The following is a 25973-nucleotide window of genomic DNA, read 5'->3' on the forward strand; positions in this document are numbered from 1 at the left end:
AGTAGTATTGGCCTAGAACACGATGTGCTTATGGTGTGAAAGTAATAACTTTTATGTGTCTTACTCTCAGACTTCATGCCCTTAGGGTAGGTAGTACTGGCTACTAGTTTAACTTCTGCTACTTTTCCATTCTCAATTTGGCATTTCAAATTAGTAAACTGCGGATTTAACCTTCATTTATTTCCTCAAGTCCATGTCATTTCTGTATTTCTTTAGTTATTAAATGCTTTTTGATAGTGGTAAAATACACATTTTATTGACTTTTAGAAATGTTTTATCATATATTTTTCAGACTTTAATGAAAGGCATCTTAGTCACATGTACTCAACCGTATTTTAAATAAATAATAACTTTATTTTAAATCAAAATTGCTGGAAAAAGGTGCTGAGTAATTTAAACCACATTCAATATAGTAATCTCCTTGAAATCACATTCTTTCTGAAGTGTCTTATTGCTAATATGAAATAAAAAGAGGAATAAATTCCAGCCTTTATTGCATTTTATTGACCTGTGTATAGCATCAGTTATGGTACACCTTTATGTTCCATTTATGCCCATGATGAACACTTTATTGGCATTATTATTGTTATAAAATTGTAGTATACAATGGAATGCAAGCTTTTGTGGAATTAAAATAAGCCAACAATAAGATTATGATTTAACATTTAGAACAGAATGATTAGATCATCCTTGTTGGTCAGTGTAAGCAAATAATAGGGGGCTTTCTAGCTTTTTTCCTCTTTTTCTTTTTTTCTGTTTCAGTTGGTAAGGAACACTGTTACCTGAGGAATATTATTTGAAATGTTTAGGTCATCAGCCACAGCACTGGGAATCTTTTTGTCATGCTGAGTTTTTTCACTGGAATTTGTTATGGCATTTGCTGTAAATAGGATTAGACCTGTAAAACCAACAGATACTGTAGTATGTTATTCTTTATTAGTAGTTTTCTGTAACTTTCATGTCTACAGTCTTTGTGTTTGAGCCCACATTTATTATGTTCTTAATAGGCACTGTTTTGGATGCAAAAATTTCAGGGCTTTCAAGAACTCTAAAAAAGGATCTAGTGCATGCTTCATATGTTAAGCATATCATTTTATAAATGAGGCGAGGCATTTGGGACTGGGAGAAGTCAAGGGACTTTCTCCATATCATGCAATGAATAAGTGAACCAGAGCTTTTTTCTCTCATTTCCAATAGTGTTTGGCTAAGACATGAAGAACAGTTTTAACTATTGTATTCAGAATTCTCCACAAAGTTGAATTCTTGTGTAAAGCCCCCCAAATATAAGGAGCAAATTAGATATAACTTAATATTTTAAATTTTAATAGATTTAAAAAGTAAATAAAACAGAACAGAAACAAACACCTTAGACTGATTGTCCTGTCTATTGTCTTATATTAATGGTGGGGTTTAGACCAATGTTTTCCATAAATACAGTTAATCCTCATGTTACCTAGTAATTGACATTTTTCTCTTGATGCTGTTCATTTTGGTTAAACTCATTTTATGCAATGTTAAAATTGAAAAATGTAAAGACATTCCATGGATATTGGGTAAATGGTTTGTCTGAAAATTTCCAAAACTTTTCTAACACCCATTTTGTGTGCAAAAACCTTAATTGTAGTAGTGCCATACATCTAGTTTATTAGGAAGCTCAAAGGATTAGAGTTATATTTATAATTAACTTTCATCTACGTAGAGGGAAGAAGCTTTATTGGTGGATTAACACTTATTATTGTAATTGTTATTGCTCAAAAGGCATAATTTTACTGTATGTTACAGTCTATTGGCCACCATCATTCTCATGAAGTTCTTTAAGAAGTTTTCGTATTTAATACCTTTGCTCTTGAATAACACCAATAATTTCATTTCCCTTTGGGGCATACAGCTGTTTCCAGCCTACTCAGTGTCATGTCAGGGCATAAAATCATCTTGACAGAAAGGTCTAAATTATAAATAGTCCCATAATGACATTCAGCTTGGGTGGTACATTTATAAAAGGAGTTATTAAAGAAAATGTCATTCTAACCTATTACTATAACTAGAATCCTTCACAGTTCTGCAGCCATCTTTTGGTACAAAAATTTGGTAATACTTGCATATGTAAAACATTTAAACAGGACTATTAAATTTACAAGTATAAAGACATACTAGGGATGTTGGATAAGTGGTTTCCTAAAATTTTCCAAAACTTTTCTATCACAAATACATGTCTTCTCCTTTTCAAGACCTCTGAAAAACGGAGTATTAAGACTCCAAGGTTTTGGGACTTCCCTGGTGGCACAGTGGTTAAGAATCCGCCTGCCAATGCTGGGGACACAGGTTTGATCCCTGGTCTGGAAAGATCCCACATGCCGTGGAGCAACTAAGCCCAGTGCACCACAACTACTGAGCCTGCACTCTAGGGCCCGCAAGCCACAACTACTGAGCCTGTGTGCCACAACTACTGAAGCCCACACTCCTAGAGCCCATGCTCTGCAACAAGAGAAACCACCACAATGAGAAGCACGTGCACCGCGACAAGAGTAGACCCCGCTTTCTGCAACTAGAGAAACCTTGCATGCAGCAACGAAGACCCAACGCAGCTGAAAAAAAAAATAGTGTATGTTGTTTTTTAAAAAAAAGAAAAAAGACTTCATGGTTTTGATATTATTCAAATAGCATAGCACAGGAAATATATGATAAAATAAAAAATATATGATAAACATATATATATATGAAAAAAGAAAAAAAAAGACCAGAGGTTGATTTATCTCATTGTTAGCATAACAATACTTCATTATGAGATAGCAGTCAGATTATCAGAATCTACTTCTAGTAATGCTTTTAGATTGTTGTAGAAATAAAAATTGAAAATTAAAAAATTCTAATAAGCATGGATTAAGAGTAAAACAAGATATTACAGATCATTTATGTAAAGGATCATAACATTTATTTTTAATAAAAAGCAGTAGAATTGTATTGGCCTCAGGATCAAAACAGTAGTGGTCATCAGTAGTCATTTTCTTTACTGGGTAAGGTAGGTAAGGGAAGAGTTTGTGCTTTTGTAATCATTCTCTTTCTGTAGCGTTATCAGACTATATATATTATATGTAACAGGAGGCTTTACTAACCAACAGGTACACCAACTCTCCCTTTCTAGGTCTAAGGCAAATGATGGCTCTCTTTCCCACTGAGTCCGGTCTGAACTTCTCAAGTCGTCATCACTAGCTCACAAGATAAATCACTGCTAGTTTAAAAATAAGCCGATGGTTTTAGCGGGCAAATGCTGAGAAGCAGATGGATACAAATAAAACAGGGGTATCATGGAGTCTATTCCCGGCCAGTTCTCTTCAGTCCATAAATGCTGGAGAGAAGTGCTATGTTAGCACCATATGTTACTACATTTGTTACCTGAATCTTGATCGCTAGTTATTAGAAAGGAACAAATGAAACTGTGAAAGTGAAGACTTATCTTGATTTTCTAATGTAAAGCACGTATATCTGAAGTTTTAATTTCTTAATCTGGGCATCTCTGAGAAAACAGTATATTTATGTTACCTCATGGTTTAAATCCTTCAAAAATCTTGCCACTGCTTATAGGAAGGACCTTTATGAATTTTCCCTTGATAATCTCATTATATTCCTTCATTGCACTTTACATTTCAGTGATGGTGACCTGTTTTAGTTCTTCTCTACTAGACTGTGAACTCTGTGAAAAAAAAGTCCCAGAACCTTGCACAATACCTAGCATGCAGTAGGACTTCAATAAATTTTTAAATAATTGAACTCTAATTGGATGAATCTGGGCAAAGCACTTTGGCAGTGAATAAATTTTTTTCCCACTTTTAGTGTTTTCTAGAGCAGAGCAGTGACGATTAGAGGTAAGAAGCAAGTTAGAAAATCAGAAAATCCAGATTTTGTGCCAACTCTGAATAGTTGAGTTTAATTCAACATGCATTTATTGTTTTTTAATTTGGACTCCAGAGACAACTTGTAAAGACAAGAGCATGAGTACTTCAAATTTTCTTTTGAAAACTGAGTCATAGATGTTGCATTTCAAGCCAGTAAAGGTTTGATTATTTTACACTTCATGGCTTTTTAAAATTCCAGTTGCTATAACAACTTTGATATTTCTTTATTATTTTTAGCATTCAGTTGCCATAACAATAAGATATCTTTAAAAAATAGCAATTTGGGGGCTTCACTGGTGGCACAGTGGTTGAGAGTCTGCCTGCCGATGCAGGGGACACGGGTTCGTGCCCTGGTCCGGGAAGATCCCACATGCCGCGGAGTGGCTGGGCCCGTGGGCCATGGCCGCTGAGCCTGTGCGTCCGGAGCCTGTGCTCCGCAACAGGAGAGGCCACAAAAGTGAGAGGCCCGCGTACGAAAAAAAAAAGCAATTTTCTTTTATAAGGGAAAAATCTCTTTCAATTAAAAATGAATTTGAGTCAACATTTCTTTCCTATAATGTGAACCCATTATTTAAAATGTACTTGTGCTGTTCTGTTTTCATATAATTTTAACAGACTTTGCTAGGAAAAGTTTTAAGGTTTAACTTTTCCCTCTATGTTTTTATTGTACAAAAATTAAAGGGAGGTAACTGTATTGAACCCATTCTGTGAGATAATATTAATACTTGATGGGATTTCATTGATATAAAAATCTTCTTAAACAATTTAATTTCCAGATTTGCTGTTGTATAAAGTAAGGAAAGAACATGAATGATTGATAGCTCTTACATGAAAGATGTAAGAAAGCTTGGAATTTCCTTTTTTCCTGTGTTATTTTTAGGTGTATTTATTATGTCTATTGCCTTACTAAAATAGTTACCATCTCACCTACCTAGAAATAACTGACAGTTCAAACCTGAGCTATGACACTTTACTCATAGAGCAGTACTTCTGTTTACTCATGGATAAAAAATTCTTATAAGCTTAGTTTCTGATTTTTAATCCTCTAGAAAATTAAAGATAGCAAATTAGAAGAGGAACGAAGAGTACTGCTATATTTATATAGAGTCAAAAATATAGGGAGCTATGTATTCTTTTCTATGCAAATAGAGTCAGAAAATATAGGGAGCTATGTATTCTTATCTAGGTACCTAGTTACTTGTAGAAATTAAAGTCTCTCTTGATTCAATATACATATATATTGAATCCAAGGTATGATTGTGTTATAAGATAGTATTCTAACTGACATTAACAGTGATGATCCCAGCCTACCAGGCAAACATTAAATTATGTTCAGAATTCTCAATTTAAGAAGGCAGAGGAGTGGATGATACTTCTTATAAAGATTTAAATGTAAAATTGGATAAAGTAAAACAAAATTTAAAAAAGAGAAACCTTCAATTATCTGGGAATTGCAGGATCCATGTAACTAGATTTTTATGGACCAACGTTTGGTAATTCTTATATTACTGTGTTGCTAATCACATAAATTTCCTAAGATGTGTGGTCAGGTTCAGATAATGTGTTTCTTTTAAGAATGTACTTTTTAAAAGGAATGTTGAGGGAGTTGGCAACTCAAGAGAAAAGTGAAAGTATTGTTTTAAATTTCCTAATCTCAACAGGTTACTGTGGGTGTGGTTTCTTAAGGAGAAATGACTAAACAAAAAGCCTGTTGATAATAAAGAATATGTTTAACTTCATTATCAGTGAGCTTTGAGTGAACAACTGCTATATGCTTTTTCTGGTTTATTTTTAATTACTAATTTTCATAACCAACTTTAAAAGTTAAGTATTATTATCTCAATTTTACAGATGGAAACTGAGACATGTGGAGAGAATGATGTACCCAAGGCCTCACAGTTAATAAGTGCTACAGCCAGTGCCAACCCCAATCTGGCTTATTCTAAAGCCTACATTTTCTTCTCTAAGTCACAGTCTTTCCTAGTCTTCAAACTAAATAAATGTTTATTAAAGGTAATAACATAACTTGGGCAAAATGGAAGGAAAGATCATACAGTGCATGGTTTTATTTTATTGTTCTGCATACTATTTTTGACCAATTAATTTGATTTTAAGTATATATTTTATATTTGAGGGTTTCCCCCACTAAGAGTTAAACATCCCCATAAATTAGTATTTTCTTTGTCCATTTTCCTTTGTGATTGACTAAAAATAATGGAGTCTCTCAAAGGTTTTGCTTTCTCAGACAGTTGTCTTAGGTCCCAGCTAGCTAAGGCAGTCTCAGAGTATTGTATAACTGGCATTTAATAAGAAGTCTTTTCTCACTCAGTGTCTCACTTGCATCTGGGCTGTTGTGTCTGTGAGTACAAACAGTGAGCCATGAGTCAGGTATAATGATTGAGAGACTGTGAAAGTAGACACGGGCTAAATGTACTTATTCTGTCCAGCAGTATCTGTTCTTTTAGACATTTCAGTAGCCCTTATTCTTGGTGGGACTTTGCTTCTGAGGATTCTGATATTTTTCTTTTTCAACATCAATATTTATGATTTCCTGGTAATGCCTTAAAATGCACTCAAGTAATTTAGGTCTCTAATTTGATGGTGTTGCACTGAAATGGGGGCACTTGAAAAAAGCAAATGCAATCATCTTTATCATTCTCTTCAGCTATCACTTACATATGGGTGAAATGCACAGATCTTAAATATAAACATTTTGGTGAGTTCAACACATATGCATGCATATAACCCACAGCTATTAAGATAGAAAATCTTTCCATTGTCCCTGAAAGTTTCCTTATACCTCTTGCCAGTAAACACACATGCACACACAGACACACACACACACATTCACACACCCCTGAAGCAAGTATGTTCTGATTTCTTTCATCAAAAATTAGTTTTGCCTGTTCCAGAACTTCATTGTATGGACATTATCACATTCCCGTTTATCCATTCCCCTGTTGATGGATGTATGGGTTGTTTCTAGGTTTGGGCTATTAAAAATAAAGCTGCTATGTACATTTTTATACAAGTCTTTTATGGATATATGTTTCTGTTTCTATTGGATGGGATTGATGGGTCATAGGGCAGATTTGTTTAATGTTATAAGCAACTCCCAAACTATTTCAAAAATTTCCAAGTTGGGCCATTTTACATTACCACTAACAATTTATGAGAGTTTCAGCTGTTCTACCTCCTTACCAACATTTAGTGTTTATCAGTGGCTTAACTGTATCCATTCAAATGGGTATATAGTGGTATCTCATTGTGATTTTACTTGGTCTTTTCTTGCTGACTATTGATGCTGAGCACTTTTTCATTTTCTTGAATGACCATCTGTATATCTTCCTTTGTGAAGTGTCTATGTATTTTTCCATTTTGATTGAGTTATTTGTATTTTTATTAAAAAATTGTAGGAGTCAGTTATGTGTTTTGGATACAAGTTCTTTGTAGGATATATGTTTTACTAGTATTTTCTCTCAGTCTTTTGACTTGCTTACTGATTTTCTTAATGACATCTTTTGAAAAGCAGAATTTTAATTTTAAGTATAATTTATTTTTTATGTTTAATCTGTGATCATTTCAAATAATTTTTTGTGTATGGTATGAGAAAGCGGTCTAAGTTTATCTTCCTCCAGATATTCAAAATTTTCTAGTACCCTTTACTGAAAAAATTTTCTTTTCACCTTTACTTGTTTTAGAGTCTGTTGAAATTCAATTGGCAATTATGGGTTTATTTTTGGACTCTCTATTCTTTTAAGTCATCTGTTTGCCTGTCCTTATGCCAATCTTGATTATTGTGGCTTTATAGTAAGTCTTGAAATCAGGTTGTACCAGTCCTCCAACTTTTTTCTAATCCTTTCCCAAGATTGTTTTAGCTATCGTAGGTCCTTTGTGTTTATATGTAAATTTTAGAATCAACTTCTTAGTTCTACCAAAAGCCTACTTGGATTTTAATTGGAATAGCAATAAATCTGTAGATCAATTTGAGAAAAACAAATATTCGTAACAATATTGAGTCTTCTAATCCATAAAGATGACATATCTCTCCATTAGGACCTTTTAATTTTTCTCAATGACATTTTATAGTTTTTAGGATATAGATCTTATATGTCTTTTGTTAAATTTATTCATATTTTCTGTGTTCTGAGGCTGTTGTAAATAGTTTATTGTTTAAAAATTTCATTTACTATTGTTTGTTGCAAGTATATAGAAATGCAGTGATTTTTGTATATTGACCTTGTATTATGACAAAATTTACTCATTAGTTCTAATGGGATTTTGGGTAGATTTTGGGGGGGATATTTCTTATGTATACAGTCATGTCTTCCTTTTCTTGTATTGCTTAACTATTTCTTTATCTTGCTTATTATACTGGTTGGGACCTCCAGAACATTGTGCATAGAAGTGGTGCGAGCAGACATCTTTGCCTTGTTTCCAGTTTTAAAGGGAAAGCATTTACTCTTTCACCATTAAATATCATGTTAGCTGTAGGCTTTCCCATATAGTATCTTTGTCAGGCTGAGGAAGTTTTCTTCTGTAGTGCCATTAACTTAACATTTGTTAAATATTTTTAATTGTTAATAACTTGCCTCATAATAAAATGAAGTTAACTTACAAACTTGTTTTCTGCTCTTGAGGGGTCACGAAATCAGTGGATTCTAACATGTCCCACTTTAGAGAGTTTATTTTTTCCTTAGCACTTAGACCAAGTTGCTTTAATACTACATTTGATAGTACATTTAAAATACATTGATACTGCATTTTGCAGCATTTGACATTCTTAAAATGATAGGTAAATAATCATTATCTCTTGCTAGATATGATTTTTCAAATCAGTAGTCAAATATTCATATTGAATTGGGTTTAGGTAGAGGTATAGATGAATAATATTGTGCTTACTTTGAATATATTAGGAGGCTAATTATTTTCCCCCTGCAATCTGGTCATATATTTTATAGCTTTCTTGTGAATCTTGTATGTCATACAAGGGATTGTAAGGAACTTTGCATATTCGACCTTCACAAAACTGGTTATTAGTGTTTTTCTGTCTTTTTATAGACTCGTCAAGCTATTTGATATGCTTTATATTAACATTATACTAAACACTTATTTGTTCAACTCCTCTTCTTTGCCCAACACTGTAGTGTAGGCACTGGAGATATAATGAGGAACAAAACAGATGTTCTTCCCCTCATGGAGCTTGCAATCCAGTCAGGAAGACAAAACTGAATGAAAATATACTATAAACTGTGGTACGTGTGGAATCTGGTCTAATCTGGGAATTCAAGGACGGTTCCTCTGAGGAAGTGGTATTTGAACTGGAGCCTGAAGATTGTATCTGAATTAACTAAAAGAAATGTGATAGCATATTAAGCAGCAGGTTCAAATACCCTGAGGCAGTAAGGAGCATAGCAAATATGTATGGGATGGGGGAAGGGGGGAAGGGTGGAGTGGAGGGAGGTAGAGCCAGTTTAGCTAATTCTAAATAATGTAGAAGAGAAGTTAGATTGAATAGATATGTGGAGACCAGATTTTATAGGACCTGTTAGTATTTTATCCTAAGGGCAGTGTAAAACCACTGAAGTATTTTAAATGGGAGTAATATCATCTCATTTACATTTTGGAAAGGTTATTCTGCCTGTTTTGCGCATAATGGATTGAAGAGAGGCCACAGACCACTCAGGAAGACCAGATTGGAAGCCACTATAGTGGTTCACACACCAGATGGTGCTAGTTTGTTTAGGGTAGTGGAGGTGGAGAAAAGTTAACAGGTGGAAGGAATAGTTTAAGAAATAAATTCTGAATCCATACACCTTTTTGTACCTTTAAAAAACCTTTTACTTTACCCTATATTTCTTTTTTACAATATTGGTTGCTCATTTCTCCTTGATAATCATTGCCTACTGTTTATCCTATTTACCATCGGTGGCTAATGATCCTCTCTTGCTTTGCTGTTTAGATCCTATTCAGTAGTTGCTTGAGTTGCTTAGCTATCTAATAATGAAATATTGATACATATAAAAGGACATATAAAACATATTTAAGGTATAAATGAAAAATTAAAAACATCTGTGATGTATCATCTTAAGAAGTTATACAGTTTTAGCTATTAGAAGTAATTCTGAAGTAATTCCAAATAATGGTTCCTCTTAGATATTTCACAGCTAGTGTTCATCAGTTGAAAGGAGTGGGGGGTGGTTGATAATGACTAATAAGAATGACAGTAATAAAACACCTAATGACCCGTAAAATGAAGAGAATTATGCATAATATAAAAACAAAGAGTGCTTTATGTAATGAGCTGTGTAAATATATTAATGCTCTTGTTATTAGAGCTTCACATTATAAATTAGTTTCTATTATAATCAGATCAGAAAAAAGGATGGAAAGGAAGAAAAGTGAGGGGCTAGTAAAAAGAGTCAGTCGCTTGTGGGTCAAAGCTATTGCTTCTTAAACTCTCCCTCTCATATTATCATATACCTTTGGCAGCAGGTACAACTAGGGATTATTTACAGTATTCTTAGACTCAAATCCCTACCAGTGATTATTCGTTGGAAATAAATGTGTCAAACTAAAGTGATCTAGGGACTTCCCTAGTGGCGCCGTGGTTAAGAATCTGCCTGCCAATGCAGGGGACACGGGTTCAAGCCCTGGTCTGGGAAGATCCCACATGCCGCGGAACAACTAAGCCCATGTGCCACAACTACGGAGCCTGCACGCTAGAGCCCGCAAGCCACAACTACTGAGCCTGTGTGCCACAACTACTGAAGCCCGCATGCCTAGAGCCCGTGCTCCACAACAAGAGAAGCCACCACAATGAGAAGCCTGTGCACCGCAAGGAAGAGTAGCCCCTGCTAGCTGCAACTAGAGAAAGCCTGCACACAGCAACAAAGACCCAATGTAGCCAAAAATAAATAAATAAATAAAAATTTTTTTAAAAAGTGATCTAGTATTTGAATTTCCCTAAATGATATTTTTTGCCATTTCTCTGATTTAAAAAATATTGTGATTCAAAACTTGAAAAATAATGCACAGTCTATACTTTTAGCAGGATTTTTTTTTTGGGATTTTGGTGATGAGGTAGCTTTAATTATTAATAGCATTTTATTTTTCAATGGTTTTATAGTAAAGCTTCGTATTTAACTATCTACATTCATGAATATTTATCACCTGTAATTTTTATTTTGAATATTTATTTTTATTGTGAAAGAGAGTTTTAGTTAAATAGAATCTTGTTTGATTTCCATGCTTTTATGTAACCCTAAAAGTCAAAATGCTTCCCTGTAAAATAGGACTTTCTAGCCTTTTTATATTAAATTTAAATATTTACTTTCAAATCTCAATATGGTACTCATTCTAAGATTGTTATTCTAACTTATTTCATACATTTTTCTGGTAATGAGCAATGTGCTTCCATTCTATATTCCACCTAACCCCCTGAAGATTTTAACAGTTATATGACCTTCCTGAAAGGCAGTTCAACATGGAGGAAAGAATAGCTCTTCTATTATTTAGAAATCATTTTTTGAAATCCAAAATAATTCTTAGACATTTCCTGACTAGCTGCTCTAGTGGAAAAGAGAGGGAATGAGTGAGGGGTTCATCAAAATGGTGTTAAGAATGATAATTTTGATCTGTTTCATGGCTCTGTAATAGTGGGCAAGTTATACTTACCTTCTCTAGGTACCCACTTTCTTCCTTTGGAAAGTGATAATGATGGGTATCTACTTCACAGAGATTTAATATTTTTATTGAGACAAAATGTAAAGCATATAGCATAATGCTTGGCACATAGAATGTGCTCTAAGTGTTGGTTATCCATTTTCATCTCAAATTTCCTGATTCAATTCTGAAATAATGTGTAAGGTAATTCTAAGTCACTTTTAAGAAAATTGCTGACCCCATAAGAAATATTTTTAAAATAGTGAATGTTTGTCTATAGTAAGTCAAAATAAATGGAAATATTTTTAACCTCCATTATATAAATGAGCTTAATTACTTTCTTCTGACTTGGGTATGAGTAGCTCAAGCACTGTAGGACAAAGTTCTTTGACTCTTTTACTCTTTTTCTATTAGGATAAAAAGTGTACTAAGCAGTCATTCTATTTATTTTTAATGTCTTCTCTTCTGAGGTCGTATTTGACCTTAAATATTCCAGCAAGTAGATTTTAGTATAGAGGTGTTAGTTCCAATGCTTTGTTTGTACAGTTAAATACATCAGATTCAGCAATTTAGTGTGGGTGTGGCAGGGATTGGAGAGATTACAAAATAACTTCTATTAATCAAAATATAATATATTTTAAAGAGTAAAAATAGTAGCTCTATCACTTGAGTTCATGAAGGCTTAGATGATTTTTAATAATTAATAGGTTTTTTCTGCCAATGAGCATTAGATTACTGCTGACTTTTTAGTGTCATAGTACCTTGTGGTAGTTTCTCTACAGGGTTTAAAAGTGTATCTCAGGTTTTTTTTTTCTGTCCTGCTCATAGGAAATAATCTTTACACATGCTATAAGGAAAATACCTCTAGAAATTCATACATGTCATTAATATGTTATAAGGATCGGTCAGTTCCATTGTGTTCTTTTGTCAATCTTGATCGGAGCTTGCCGAGTAAGTCTATAAGCCTGCATGTGCCTGGCAACTGTTACCTAGTGACAGTTTCAGCTGCAGTAGCCATTGGCTGTGCTGTTGATTGGGGCAGGAGGACCGAGTCACCTTTCTGATGGTGAGTTCTTCTGCATCAGCTCAGGATGAGGAGGAGGAGCAGGGCTTCGGCTCAGGTGGAGGCAGTGATACTGAGAGACTGTGAAGAATACACCGACAGCATCTCAGTAACTGCATCACAGTAAATCGGACTTCTGAATCAAGCAGCCCAGCCTAGCAGCTGATAAGAGTGAATGTAGGTGAGAAGCATTGTTTTATTCCTGTAACAAGAACTATTTTGTGATAAGTGAAACTAGGAATGTGCAAGGCGGAATATCCTGTGGCTATTATTACAAAAGAAGAAGGACTTCCCTGAATGACTTGGTGGTGCACAAGAAAATAACTTTAAGAAGAATGCTTTCTGTTAAGCTCCTGCATTGTTCCTGAAGGAAATGTTTCTATTTCTAATGCATGTTCTTTCTTCAAAAGGTATGACAGCAAAGACTGACCAGAGACTCTCTTAAATGCCTGTACTTTAAAAAAGACTTGACAAATGTTAACCTCATATCAGAATGACCTTGGAAGCATTTTGGATGGATTCTATCCTGCCAGTCTTTCAGTATTTCAAACTCTAGGATTTAAACTCATCTTGATGCTTTAGAAGTATTTTAAAACAAGAACATCTTATAACCTATCTAATGGCCCCTGTATTAATTGAGCACTTGCTCAAAATAGAATACAGAACTAGAAGAGGCATTTTCTTAACATATGGCTGCTATATAACTGCAAATATAACAAGGTAATTTTCCACTTTGAAAAGGTTTAGTTGAGGTAATGATTTAATGTGTTAATCATTTAATGAAAACAGAAAAGATATAGCAATAAAGATTAGAAAGCCTACTAGAAATACCTAAGTAATAAATAATGGCAGCATTTCTAGTCAGAAGCTCAGAGCATATAGGAAAGTTTCTGTTGTCTAAATTTCATATATATTTACATATATTTATGAGATATAGGTGTGGTTGCAAAGGTGAGAAATAACTTTGAGCTGTATATTTTATGATCATGCTCCATTATAAGGAAGGTGGTGTATCAGATAATGAAGGTTGTTTTCAGTTATTGATGCTGAAATTAATAGCAGAAATGATTTTATTTTCCTTTTGAAAAGGAAGGAGTATAAATTACAATGCTGGTGGTAGCACCAGTAACTGTAATGGACTAAAACTCTTTTCATCTGAATGCTTAAAAAATGCATGCAGAATTAAAACTTCAGAAGTTTTTCATATTTTGTCAGTGTTGACCCATTGTGTATTATCTTCTCTACTGGAAGTATGCTTTTTTTCTCTTATGAGAGTTACAGGGCAATCTGGAGTCCATTACCGCTGTTCTGCTCCTTTGTGCCCCAGTAGAGATGAGTCTTTTAGAATTAATCTTGTTGGAGAAGGGGGTTCTTAGCTTTTGAGAGAAAAGAGAAATGGATCATGAAGTTGACCCACCAGCATCAAACCCTGAACTGAGCCAAAGACACACTTTGCCACAATGAACTTTTTCTTAGCTTTCCAACCAAATCTGACCATCTTAATTATTTAAATTCTAAAATATGAATCCATTTCTCCTGACAGATGAAACAGGAAGCCTGAGCCTATTTAAGGTTTTTTTCTCACTCTTTCGAGTTGATCCCTAAGAAACTACCTTTCTGAGGAGAACAAATGGCCCACAAGAGCTTTTCTTCCTTTGGCAATTGCTTTTTTTTCTTTTACAGATTTAATTTTTCATAGTGCAAGGTATTATTAAAAAGTTCGTTTTCTCTAGAAGTGCCTTGTGTCTGCAAAAAGTTGTTTGGAAGCACCAGAGGAAGCTAATCGGTGACCTCTTTTTCACCTCCTTTCTAGCTTATCCCCTTTCCTCCCCCCTCCCAAAGCTGAGGTGTGTTACTGCTGCACTGAGGCTGATGAAGAGACTTGAGTACTCTCTGGGATGCTCAGCTGTGACAGAAGTGCTGCCACTGTCTACTGAAGATGATTCTGAGACACTCATGGGCAGAGTTTAGCAGATGCTAGGCAGGGCACCTGCTTGCTGTAGCCAAAGCTGCAGGTTCTTTTAATTCCAAGCCATGAATGAATCCAGGTGGACTGAATGGAGGATCCTGAACATGAGCAGTGGCATTTTGAATGTGTCCGAACGTCACTCTTGCCCACTTGGATTTGGCCACTACAGTGCGGTGGATGTCTGCATCTTCGAGACAGTTGTTATTGTCTTGCTGACATTTCTAATCATTGCTGGGAATTTAACGGTCATCTTTGTCTTTCACTGTGCTCCACTCTTGCACCATTATACGACCAGCTATTTCATTCAGACAATGGCATATGCTGATCTTTTCGTTGGAGTTAGCTGCTTGGTTCCTACTCTCTCACTTCTCCACTACTCCACAGGTATCCACGAGTCACTGACTTGCCAGGTTTTTGGATATATCATCTCAGTTCTAAAAAGTGTTTCTATGGCATGTCTTGCTTGCATAAGTGTGGATCGCTATCTTGCAATTACCAAGCCTCTTTCCTACAATCAACTGGTCACCCCTTGTCGCCTGAGAATTTGCATTGTTTTAATCTGGATCTACTCTTGCCTAATTTTCTTGCCTTCCTTTTTTGGCTGGGGGAAACCCGGTTACCACGGTGACATTTTTGAATGGTGTGCCACCTCTTGGCTCACCAGTGCCTATTTTACTGGCTTTATTGTTTGCTTACTTTATGCTCCTGCTGCCTTTGTTGTCTGCTTCACTTACTTCCACATTTTCACAATTTGCCGGCAGCACACCAAAGAGATAAATGACCGGAGGGCCCGATTCCCTAGCCACGAAGTCGCTGCCTCTGGAGAGACTGGGCATAGCCCTGACCGTCGCTACGCCATGGTTTTGTTTCGGATAACCAGTGTGTTTTACATGCTCTGGCTCCCGTATATCATATACTTTCTTCTAGAAAGCTCCCGGGTCTTGGACAATCCAACACTGTCCTTCCTAACAACCTGGCTTGCTATAAGTAATAGTTTTTGTAACTGTGTAATATACAGCCTCTCCAACAGTGTTTTCCGGCTAGGCCTCCGAAGACTGTCCGAGACAATGTGCACGTCTTGTATGTGTGTGAAGGATCAGGAAGCACGAGACCCCCAACCTAGGAAACGGGCTAATTCCTGCTCTATTTGAAGAAAACTACACAGTAAATCAAATGTAATCTGACAGTAGTTTGGGATTGTATTCTTGCTTCATCTGGAAATTTGCCACTAGAGAAATATTTACTTGAATAGTTGACTATGAGAGGAAGGGACTAAAGGTTTTTTTTTTCATGGAAAAAAAAAAAAACACCTGAAGAAAAGGATGTATAGAGGGTAATCTCGTGAGATAATTGTAGTGTGTGAGTATGAATGTGCAGTAATAGGCAAAATCAAGCACTGAGGACGGAAAAGTACCTCAGATCTTCCACAGGGCATGAGCAAAGCCCCTGGCGTCTGTCTCTCTCTCTGACTGGACTCTCTCCTCTGTCTCTGTCTCTCTCACTCTCTTTGTGTTTGTGGAAATTACTTACATAAATTGCCCTTTACAGAAAAATGCTACATATTATATATGTGGTAAAGTATAATTTTTTGCATCAAAGTGTACTTGTTTAAATTCACTTATCTACAATCCCTAAACGGTCTCTCCATGGAGGATGCATAGTAAGCATTGTATTTTATTACCTGCCACACAACCATTTGCTTGTGTTTTTATAATATCTGTAGCACAAAATTTCTGCTATGAACAAAAAGAAACAGTATTTTTGTTTCTTCTGGGTAAAATTATGCTCCCTCCTCCTTCCTAACAGCCTATTTTTTTTTTCCATTTTTCTTGATCTGCATCCTTTGGTACCTTAATCCAGAAGTGTCTTAGCTAATGAAAGAATCTACTATATAAAAGTCATAATGTTGAATGATTTATTCCTTCCAAAAAAGCATTCTATAGGTTATTTGAGATATTGTGTTAGGTATTTTTAATGGCTTTGGGAAACATTTTTATTTGTTTTATTTTGAATTAGTTCGTGTGCCCAAAGTAGTGTCTTTTTGTTTTTTGCAAGGGGGGGGGGGCTATAGTAGTTAAGCTTTGTTTTTCTTTAAGATAATTCACAAATAATTCTAATGCAGATGCAGAGTACTCACTCAGAAGTGAGGTATTGCTCTTAAAGCTACTTGTGTCCTTATTTTTTTTTTAAAAGAGTAAAATGTTAACCTTTTTGTGTTAGATTTACAGAGCTTATTGTTGTGTCTGCTAATTATTTGTGTGATAATGCATTTGCACATACTATATTTTTTACAACAAAGAAAATGTAAATTACATTATGTGATCTGTGCCTAATGTCTTCTTAGCACACTATATAGATCAGTGTTGCTTAAGTCATCAACATTGGACAAAAATATACAAAAACTTCTTTTAAGAGAAAAATACTTTTGTGTAGTTGTTATTTAGATATTTCTATTAGACCAAGCTGCATTCTTAGTGATGCTGAGAATAAAATATACTTAATTATCAAATACAGGTAAGAACTGTCAGTATTTTCTTTTGTAATGATCTGTTTTCATATTCAGAGATTAAATTAACTTATTTTTTAGTGTGCTACATGGAATTGTATAGTAAATTGTCAGGGGTTTAGATGTAGCAAAACGGCATTTGGGAAATTAGTAGTGAAGCAGGTGTAAGTGCTAAAACATCTAAATCTTACTTTTTTTACCGTAAGTTTCCTGCCTGACATATTTTAAAATTTATATCAAACTACTGAGTATTTTTCTTCTCAGCATTTTTTATTTCTTTATTTTATGAAATGCATTTAGTGAAATGTGCCTATGACTCTTCAAATTGGAAGCCAACCATGTTTGCACACTGGTGGTTTGACTTCAGAGGTCTTTTAGTAAAAGAAATGTCATCATTTTATTGAGGTTGTTCTGAGCCCATGTATATTTTTAAACATGTAAGGAAGGTTTAAAATAAAGAATAAAACAGTATTCTACATATTCAAAATCAGACTTTGCTTCAGTTTAATAAAACACTTAGAATAAGAGTTTACTGTTGCGGAATCAAAATTTGTTTCACATTTTTGTGGTTTGGGTTGTTTTCATTAATTCTCATCCTGTTTGCCATTGACATCTTGGATAAGTTGAAATGTGCCTTTTGAGTTCAGACCTGTTTAAGGAAAACAAACTTCAAGAAAACATAATGCTGCTGACTTTTCAGGTGGCGTAAATAGAACTTTCAACATTATATGTATTATTTGGGAATCAGATTTTGATCCTTTAGTTTGGTGTGTAAGTATAATTAGAAAAGACTCCATAGATCCTCTGTACAGAAAACCTGAGGCTGTGTTTATTGCATTTTCCTCTTCTGGCTTTTCCTCATGGTACTTAATAACAATAATTATATGCCAGGCACTGTGTGAAGTTTTACATATATGAAAACATTTAATCCTCACTACAACTCGTGGAGATAGGTACTGTTTTTATCCCCATCCTAAAGATGGGGAAACCAAAGAAAAGTGATTTATCCAAGGTCAGTCACTCAATTAATAAGTGGTAGAGGTTCATTCACACTCAATTAACCATTATGCTATGCTGCCTTTTCCCCTCAAAGCCTCCAGACCTTTGTACCTCTGTCTATACCTTTTCCCTACAGAACTTGTTTGAGTTTTCTTTTTTTCTCACTTAAATCTTTTGCTTCAGGTCTTTCCTTGTGATATCTTTTTCCTTGATCTTAAAAATCTCTTTTATTAAAGTAGCAATCTGGTAAGCCCACACTTACCAGTTTAGTCTTCAGTCAAACTGAAACCCTGGGGCATGACAGTCCCTTGACATTACTTTTGTTCATTTTTGTTAAGTTTTCTTTGAATATCTTTTTCAAGTCTCTATAAATTTCTTATTGAAAAAAATGTTTTTTGAAGGAAAAGAGTAGAGAAGGAGATCTCTGTTTTAGGCTGAAAGGAGAGCCTCTAGAAGGCAAGTTCTCGGTTTAGATTCTTCATTTATTTTAATGTTTCATGTGCAACTCTAGGGCAAGCCACTTAACTTGCTTTTGACATATTTTAATATGTGTTTATATAATAATACTTATTTTGAAATTATTCTGTCTTTTAGATGAATTTTTTTTTTTTTTTTTTTTTTGTGGTACGTGGGCCTCTCACTGCTGTGGCCTCTCCCGTTGCGGAGCACAGGCTCCGGACGCGCAGGCCCAGCAGCCATGGCCGACGGGCCCAGCCGCTCCGCGGCATGTGGGATCCCCCCGGACCGGGGCACGAACCCGCATCCCCCGCATCGGCAGGAGGACCCTCAACCACTGCGCCACCAGGGAAGCCCGATGAATATGTTTTAAGAATAGAAAGCATAGCCATTATTCTTATTGTATTCTATGGTAATTATCCAATTTGGTTATAAATGACAACCAAACAATAACGATGTAGTCTATTACTAGAGGTTCTGTTATCTGTGGCGTTGTTTCTAAAGTTACATAGTGTTGGAAGTCTTTATAACCTACTAGTTTGTGAAACCTGCACTGAAACCCTGGCTTTCATAAGCTGTTTAGCCCTAGGAAAAGTACTGAATGTTCCATGTCTCCAGTTTTCTCATCAGGAAGATCCAGAGACTTGTACCTTCCTAGTAGACTGGATTTGAGGACTAAATGAGATAAAGTAATCTCTGTGTTCAGCATGGCTCCCGACACACAGAAGGTATTTGGAATGTGGTAGCTCCTGTTTTATCATCTTTGTGGATGCCAGATTTATTGCCATCACAACTTAATAATCACTAATTGCAATATAAGAAAGTTGTATTTTATAGCAATTAGAGTTTTCTAAAACTGTGTTTTTTCCCAAATCTGTCTAAACTCAGATTTTGGCCTAAACTCAGATATTTTTAAATGTAGAAAACTTCCATAATGTCTAAAGCTCATTTTCCAGGAATAGTTATTCATGAAGACATCATTTGAGATTAAAGACATCCAGCAAGCAGATGGTGGGATGAGACAGGAATGATTCTGAGATTAACCTACCTCCTTACTTGATTGTATTAAATATGCTTAAATATTTTTCTTTCATCAGGTTGGCAATAGAAGGAAAGCGTTGTTCAGGAATATCTTGCCATTTGTCTTCACATTTTAGTTTTCCTCATTTACTAAAATGGAATTTAAGGTATTTTGTCATGTACATGTTACCTCAAAGAAACAAAGATTAATAGGTTTGCTCTACATGTATCTTCTATAATGAAGATTAGAAATGATGTTGCTGCCTTAAATTAAATGACTTTCCTCTGTCTCTCCCTGCCCTGGAAGCTAATCATTAGATGTGAAAAAGTTATAAATATGCGATAAACAGAGAAGATTAAGATGTGGGGAATTTGCTTGTATGACATGCTGAGCGTAGCATCATTTGTGTCCAGATAGGACCATTACAATGCACAGGAGATTATGTTACTGAGTTCATGCTCTATTCTGATGTATAGGTTCCAAAAGTTGCTCTTTTCCCTGAGTAAAACTTTAAGATTAGAAGGATATGTAGAAAGTTGCATAATCATCAACCAAATATATAGACACTGAGAAAAACAAAATGACTTGAAAAGAAAAAAGTATAAATCCCCTTTTCAGTGTTTCTTATATATGAAAGTTTTGTCCAGGGCTAGTTTTGCTCTATAATTTAAAATATTTTAACTTTATTTAATAGTGTAAATGATTGTCTTTTAAAATATTAAAAGTGATGTGATTAGCTTTTTCTTCTTTATTAATATTCTGTTTAAAAGTTTTTTACAGTGAGCGTTTACTTATAATGGGAAAATTGTTCTGTTAAAACGAATGCTGACTGTTTAAAAATATTTTGATGTTTCACAAAAGTTTTGTTGATTCTACAAGTAACATTATCCAATTTTGTCTCAATACTATATTCTTTTGAAGACAGTTTATGTAGTTTCTGACTTGTGTAATATTTGTTATTTCACGTAAAATTTTTAGAGAAGTTTGATTCCCTTCTGCTTATGATATTAGATGTCCTTGACGTAATTTTGCTTCAGCACAATCAGTTTGAAGTGTTACTTGGTGAATCTGAAAGGGATCTCAATCACCATTTTTTTAATGCACCGTTGATGGCACCTTTTAGCATTTTTCACATCTTTAAATAACAGAAGGATGACCTTGCCATTAGGGAAATAGGGTCCCGCTGGTGTGTTAACTGCATTTCATAGATAGGCAAGATTCTGCTTTCAGTCCCCCATCCCCAAAGATCATATCTATAACTTTTTAATGGTAACTTTTATTCTATTTTTATATATGATTCCCTATGAAGGTGAAGAAAATCAGAGTAATAAATTCAGCAGGAGTCTGTTATGTCTGATAGCAGAAAGGCATATGTGATATCAGTATCTTCACTATAGTAAACGGGACCACCAGATTAGTTTCAGAGATTGTAAATTTTTAAAATATGTTGGTGATAAATATCAAGAAACATAGTGCATAATGGTAGAATTTATTGAATGGAAATATTTGCTTAAATTCTAAAACTTCCCCAAATGCTCCTTTATGCAAGAGAAATCACATTTATCTTTGACTTTAGAAATTTGACTCCAATTTTACTGTTTTCTACTTAATTTTATGTTTTCTACTTAAGCACGTATAAATGATGTTGATGCTGGTCAAAAGTGCCCAGATATACTTTATAAGTTCAAAGTGGTGGCATTATTTTAGGTGGAAGGCCCACACACAACAAATCAAGTACAAAGTTACATAGCCTGTTCTTTAAAATTCAAAATGTATCTTTGAATGCAGTGCAGACTGTAGCAAGAGATGACCAGTGCATTTGTCTGAGGTTATGCCTGACACAAGCAAGTGTTCGTGTATGTACTCTGTGTAAAATACAGTTTTAAAACATTTACTTATGTTTCTAATAGAGTTTGAAGTTTAAAATAGGTATTAGATTGTACATTTAATAATAATAAATAGCCTTTTCACAGTTATTCCATTTACTCTTCCAGGACTTTTATAATTAAAAATAGTAAATTAGTAAAATTGATACTATAAATGATAGATTTTGCTAAGGTTAAAATATAATTTGTAAAGAAGCAGGTTAAAAAAATCCTGAAAATCCTTGTTTTAATATTTTAACAAGTTAAATTATATTTGGATTTTTCTTAAATTTATTATTTTGGCAAGGAAAAGATGGTTCAAAATTCTGTCTTTAGAATTGCTTTAAGTTACCAATTTCAAAATAAAGCATAGTTTCTTATTTGCAAGAAAACAACTTCTGTATAATGTATATCTAGGTTTTTGTGAAATGTTTCTTGCCATAAGTTAGATTTTAAAATGTAATAAAAATTACAAATAAATATGCATTTAACTTTTTGCTGTCTTCAAACAGAATTTGAGGAAAAACTTGACACCCCCAAAGATTAGATTTATCACACTTCTGCTTCTATTGCCCCAACACAGTTTTTTTTAAAGCTTATTACATGTCCAAGGTCTTAAAACTTTGCTGGATTTTTAGGTGTATTTACTTGGAGATAAACCTGGAAAAGTACATTTTAAAGATTCATATTTAGAGTGCTTTATTATTAAATGGGTCTTGTAGTGGCTTCTGTTATTTCAATCATCAGCTTCACTTACAGCCCTACTTTCTCAGTTTCTAAATGTGATTTAACACTTATCATTGAACAAACTTAAAATTTATTAGAGGACTATACCTTGATTGACTTTTATAGAATTTGAAGTCCAGGACATCCTGTGATAGCATTTATTTGTGGGACAGGATAAAGGTGTGTGCATGTGACTATGTGTGTATTTGTTATAATGATTTTACCAGTGTTACAAACTGAGAAAAAAATCCCTGCATGCTCAATTGCAGTCATTGTAGAGTGTTTAATTACTTTGCCATAGTTAAAGGTACACATTTTTTTCTTTAATAGAAAACCTATTAGGATTTGAAGTAACATTCTTTGGTGAGATTACCCATGATGTCTTAGTTTTGGAATGTTAATATGAGATATATATATATTCAAATGATTCCATGTGCAATGAGGAAAATGGAGACAAGTACCTGCCTCTCCTATCAAGTGTGTTAAGAAATTATTAGAAAACGCTGCACATTAAAATTTGAAAAAGCTTAAAATGCTTTTGAACATGTAAAATGCCCTCAGCATTATGAATTAGATGTATTCTAAAAGCTTCTGTGAGTACGCCCTATCTCATTTCACATATAGAAATCTGAGATAAGATTTTTAAGTGACCCTCACAAGATCACATAACCAGATAGAGATACTACTGACCATATGTCTTGTGCAGCAATAGTTTTGCCTGTGATAAAGTTCTTGAATAATGTATTTATGGATGGCTGGTGGTTGAGTGCCTGACCCTTCTTCCTTGAGTAGCAAATGAAGACTTAGTTGATACAGGAAAACTCCATATAAAATTTTATCTTTTAATTTTTTTTTTTTATCTTTTAATTTTTAAAGTGGGAAAGATTACCTTAAGGTTGACTATGTGTTGAAGGTGGGATTTTGAGGTCATGGAAATTTTTAGTAAGATGTATTCTCAGCACTGCGAATTGTGTTGATATTTCTTAAAGCAATTTCTTATCCATAGAGGGTAATGAAAATTTATCTCTCCTTTTAAAAACATAACAGTTAGAAAACATCTGCTGAATTTATTGAGAGCTATATAGACTGAATTCAGCTGTATTAGTTATGTATTTTAAAACTATAACCTTGATGAAGAATTGTCAAAAACACACTACTATATTCATATAACTGCTTTTGAAAAGTAAACATGTCATAGCTGTGCACATTGTGTTCTGAATGTTCTTTGTAATGGATTTGCGATGTTGTTGAAGTCATAATAGGATGGGTTTTTCTGAAGCATGATGGAAAAGGTTTTGACATTTCTGGCTACAGTGCTTTATAAAATCCTATATATGTTTGTGTATAGTCTAAAAAATAGTACTCAGGGAATCAGAGAGAACAGTCTGAATTAGTGATGTTTTACCTAAAACCTATTAATATATAATTCAGTTTTCTTTCACTGAAATAATATGTTTATAGAAAAATTAAAGGAACTCAAATTAGGCTAACACAGGATTGTCTTATAAATGTCCTTAGATGAAACCTTTCCTTAGTTTCGCAAGTACATGCATCAGTTGACTGTAACTGCATTCTGCTGAGTTATTTGAAGTTTGTTGCCTTAAACATTTAAGATTTTTGTGAGAATTTATGACTATTTAATTTACGGTAGTCATTAAAAGGGTTTTCAAGATGAGTCACTGCAAAATTCAAATTATTGCAGTCTGAATTAACCAGATATGTTTGCATTCCATATCAACAAATTAGGGCAATAAATATTTATTGATTGTGTCTTATGTGACATGAATTGTGGTTCTACAGATACTCCTGCACGCTTTTAAGCCCAAAGAATAATTTATTGAATTGTGGGAAGCAAGCAAGGGGGCAGATTATCTAATTTCTAGGATTTGAGGGAGAGATTTTAGGAACAGTGCAATAGATTGAAGAATTAGAGGGATTGATTTATTTTAAAAGATGAATTGACGTAAATATTTAGCCATGTGTTTAGATGCTTTAGTCTCAGAGGATACCTTGGGATACTTGAGAAGTTATTAAAATGAAAGGAAAGGAAATGTTCAGTGTTTAACATAGTATCGTTGAGAGAAATACACAATAACTTTGGGATGCAGTATATTAAAAATAAAATATTCTTTTATATGGATTAAATCTAATTGGAGTAAAATCGTTAGGTATAAGCGTTGAGATTAGGACAAGAATATTAACGTGGGTAGAAGTAGCTTCAGGGACTGTACATGGGGACGATACATTCTACCAACTCAGGTATCATCCTAGACCACTACTACTAGTTTTTCCCTAATATTTGTCATCTGATTATCAATGAATCTTACTTTATGAAGGCTTTTTTAGTGACAGGCAGGTTTTGATTTGTCTGCTACTAAGCTAATCATATGATGTATACCTGATATTTTTTGATTAATAGAATCATTTATGCATTTGTTCCTTAAGTATTTGTCAGGTTTTTCCTGTGTAAAAACTATACAGGGACTATACTAAATTCTATGCAAGATAGTAAGATTTATAAGTAAAACAGGTTTTCAGTTCTCTAAGAGCATATAGACTAATAGGGGATAGATGGACCACGTATAGGTAACTATAGTATAAGATAGGAGTTGACAAAGTCTACTGCTTACTATTGTAAATAAACTTTTATAGAAACATAGTTGCACCCATTCATTTATAAATCAAACTCTGGCTGACTTCATATTTCATACTGCAATGGCAGAGTTAAGTAGTTGTGACAGAGATTTTGTGTCCTACAAAACCTAAAGTATTTACTATTTGGCCCTTTCAGAAAAACATTTACTGACCCCTGATATAAGACATTATATATACCTTGTACATGGTACTCACAGTAATAGAACATTGTGCTTTTATCATTGCTAAGGATCTCATAAGGAGGAGTGATTGTTAATTTCAACCTGATTCACCCAAGTATCAGGAAAATTTCCAGCATATGGGTAAAACCATAGATATTGAGTCTTCCTCTGTGATTCCAGTGGTTTGTCAACTGATTACCTCACTCTAAATGAAACAAAGAACTAGTCTTTCTAATTAATTAATTCTTACCTTTTACAGTTAATCTACGTACTTATTATATTTACACCTTTTCCTATTTGGCTAAAATTCTTTGCATATGAAACTTACTTCCTAGTCTCTTTATTCAACTGCTAATGTATATAATCATACATTATTTTACCTTTAAATGTGGAGTCAATAATACTTAATATTGAATGTAGTTTGCAAACATCAAAAGCATTTGTTAAACTTTCCTTTAATAAGTGATAACCTTATAGTCTGAAAAAATTGATTCACTTATAAATAAAATAAGTAGGCCTCTTAGGTAGTGCTCTAATAGGCAGTGAAACAGAAGACCTAGCTATGTAAGAACCACACTCGTATGCAACTCTAAAATGTATATGATTTAAGAGAGTTTATAGGGATTCCCTGGCAATCCAGTGGTTAGGACTTGGTGCTTTCACTGCCCTGGCCAGGGTTCAATCCCTGGTTGGGGAACTAAGATCCCACAAGTGCCGCGCGGCCAAAATATAAAAAAAAATTTAAAAGGAGAGTTTATAATTCTGCATTTATATATAACATTATTAGTAGGCTCTTGGTAATATATGTTAGAAAATTAATGGATATAGTTGCACTCATGGCTAAGAGTGCCTACATCAAAAAGAATTTTAGGGGCTTCCCTGGTGGCGCAGTGGTTGCGAGTCCGCCTGCCGATGCGGGGGACTCGGGTTCGTGCCCCGGTCCGGGAAGATCCCACATGCCGCGGAGCGGCTGGGCCCGGGAGCCATGGCCGCT

The 25973-nt window shown here is 34.4% G+C and overlaps 2 protein-coding genes across 3 annotated transcripts in view; both read left to right on the forward strand.

The window, feature by feature from the left end:
* The window catches only part of RABGAP1L (RAB GTPase activating protein 1 like), a 642929-nt gene that overhangs the window by 160126 nt on the left and 456830 nt on the right, over window positions 1–25973 (forward strand). The gene's annotated exons all lie outside the window — the stretch shown is intronic.
* GPR52 (G protein-coupled receptor 52) lies at window positions 13254–17572 on the forward strand. The gene is made up of 2 exons (XM_007113357.2): window positions 13254–13341; window positions 14435–17572. Exon 2 carries the CDS (start codon window positions 14656–14658, stop codon window positions 15739–15741), a length of 1086 nt encoding a protein of 361 aa, XP_007113419.1. The 5' UTR covers window positions 13254–13341; window positions 14435–14655; the 3' UTR covers window positions 15742–17572.

This window comes from Physeter macrocephalus, chromosome 4 (assembly GCF_002837175.3).
Source record: "Physeter macrocephalus isolate SW-GA chromosome 4, ASM283717v5, whole genome shotgun sequence".
Lineage (NCBI taxonomy): Eukaryota > Metazoa > Chordata > Mammalia > Artiodactyla > Physeteridae > Physeter > Physeter macrocephalus.

Coding starts and splice junctions, on each gene's coding strand:
- GPR52 (XM_007113357.2), top strand. CDS start 14,656: ATGAATGAATCCAGGTGGACTGAATGGAGGATCCTGAACATGAGCAGT.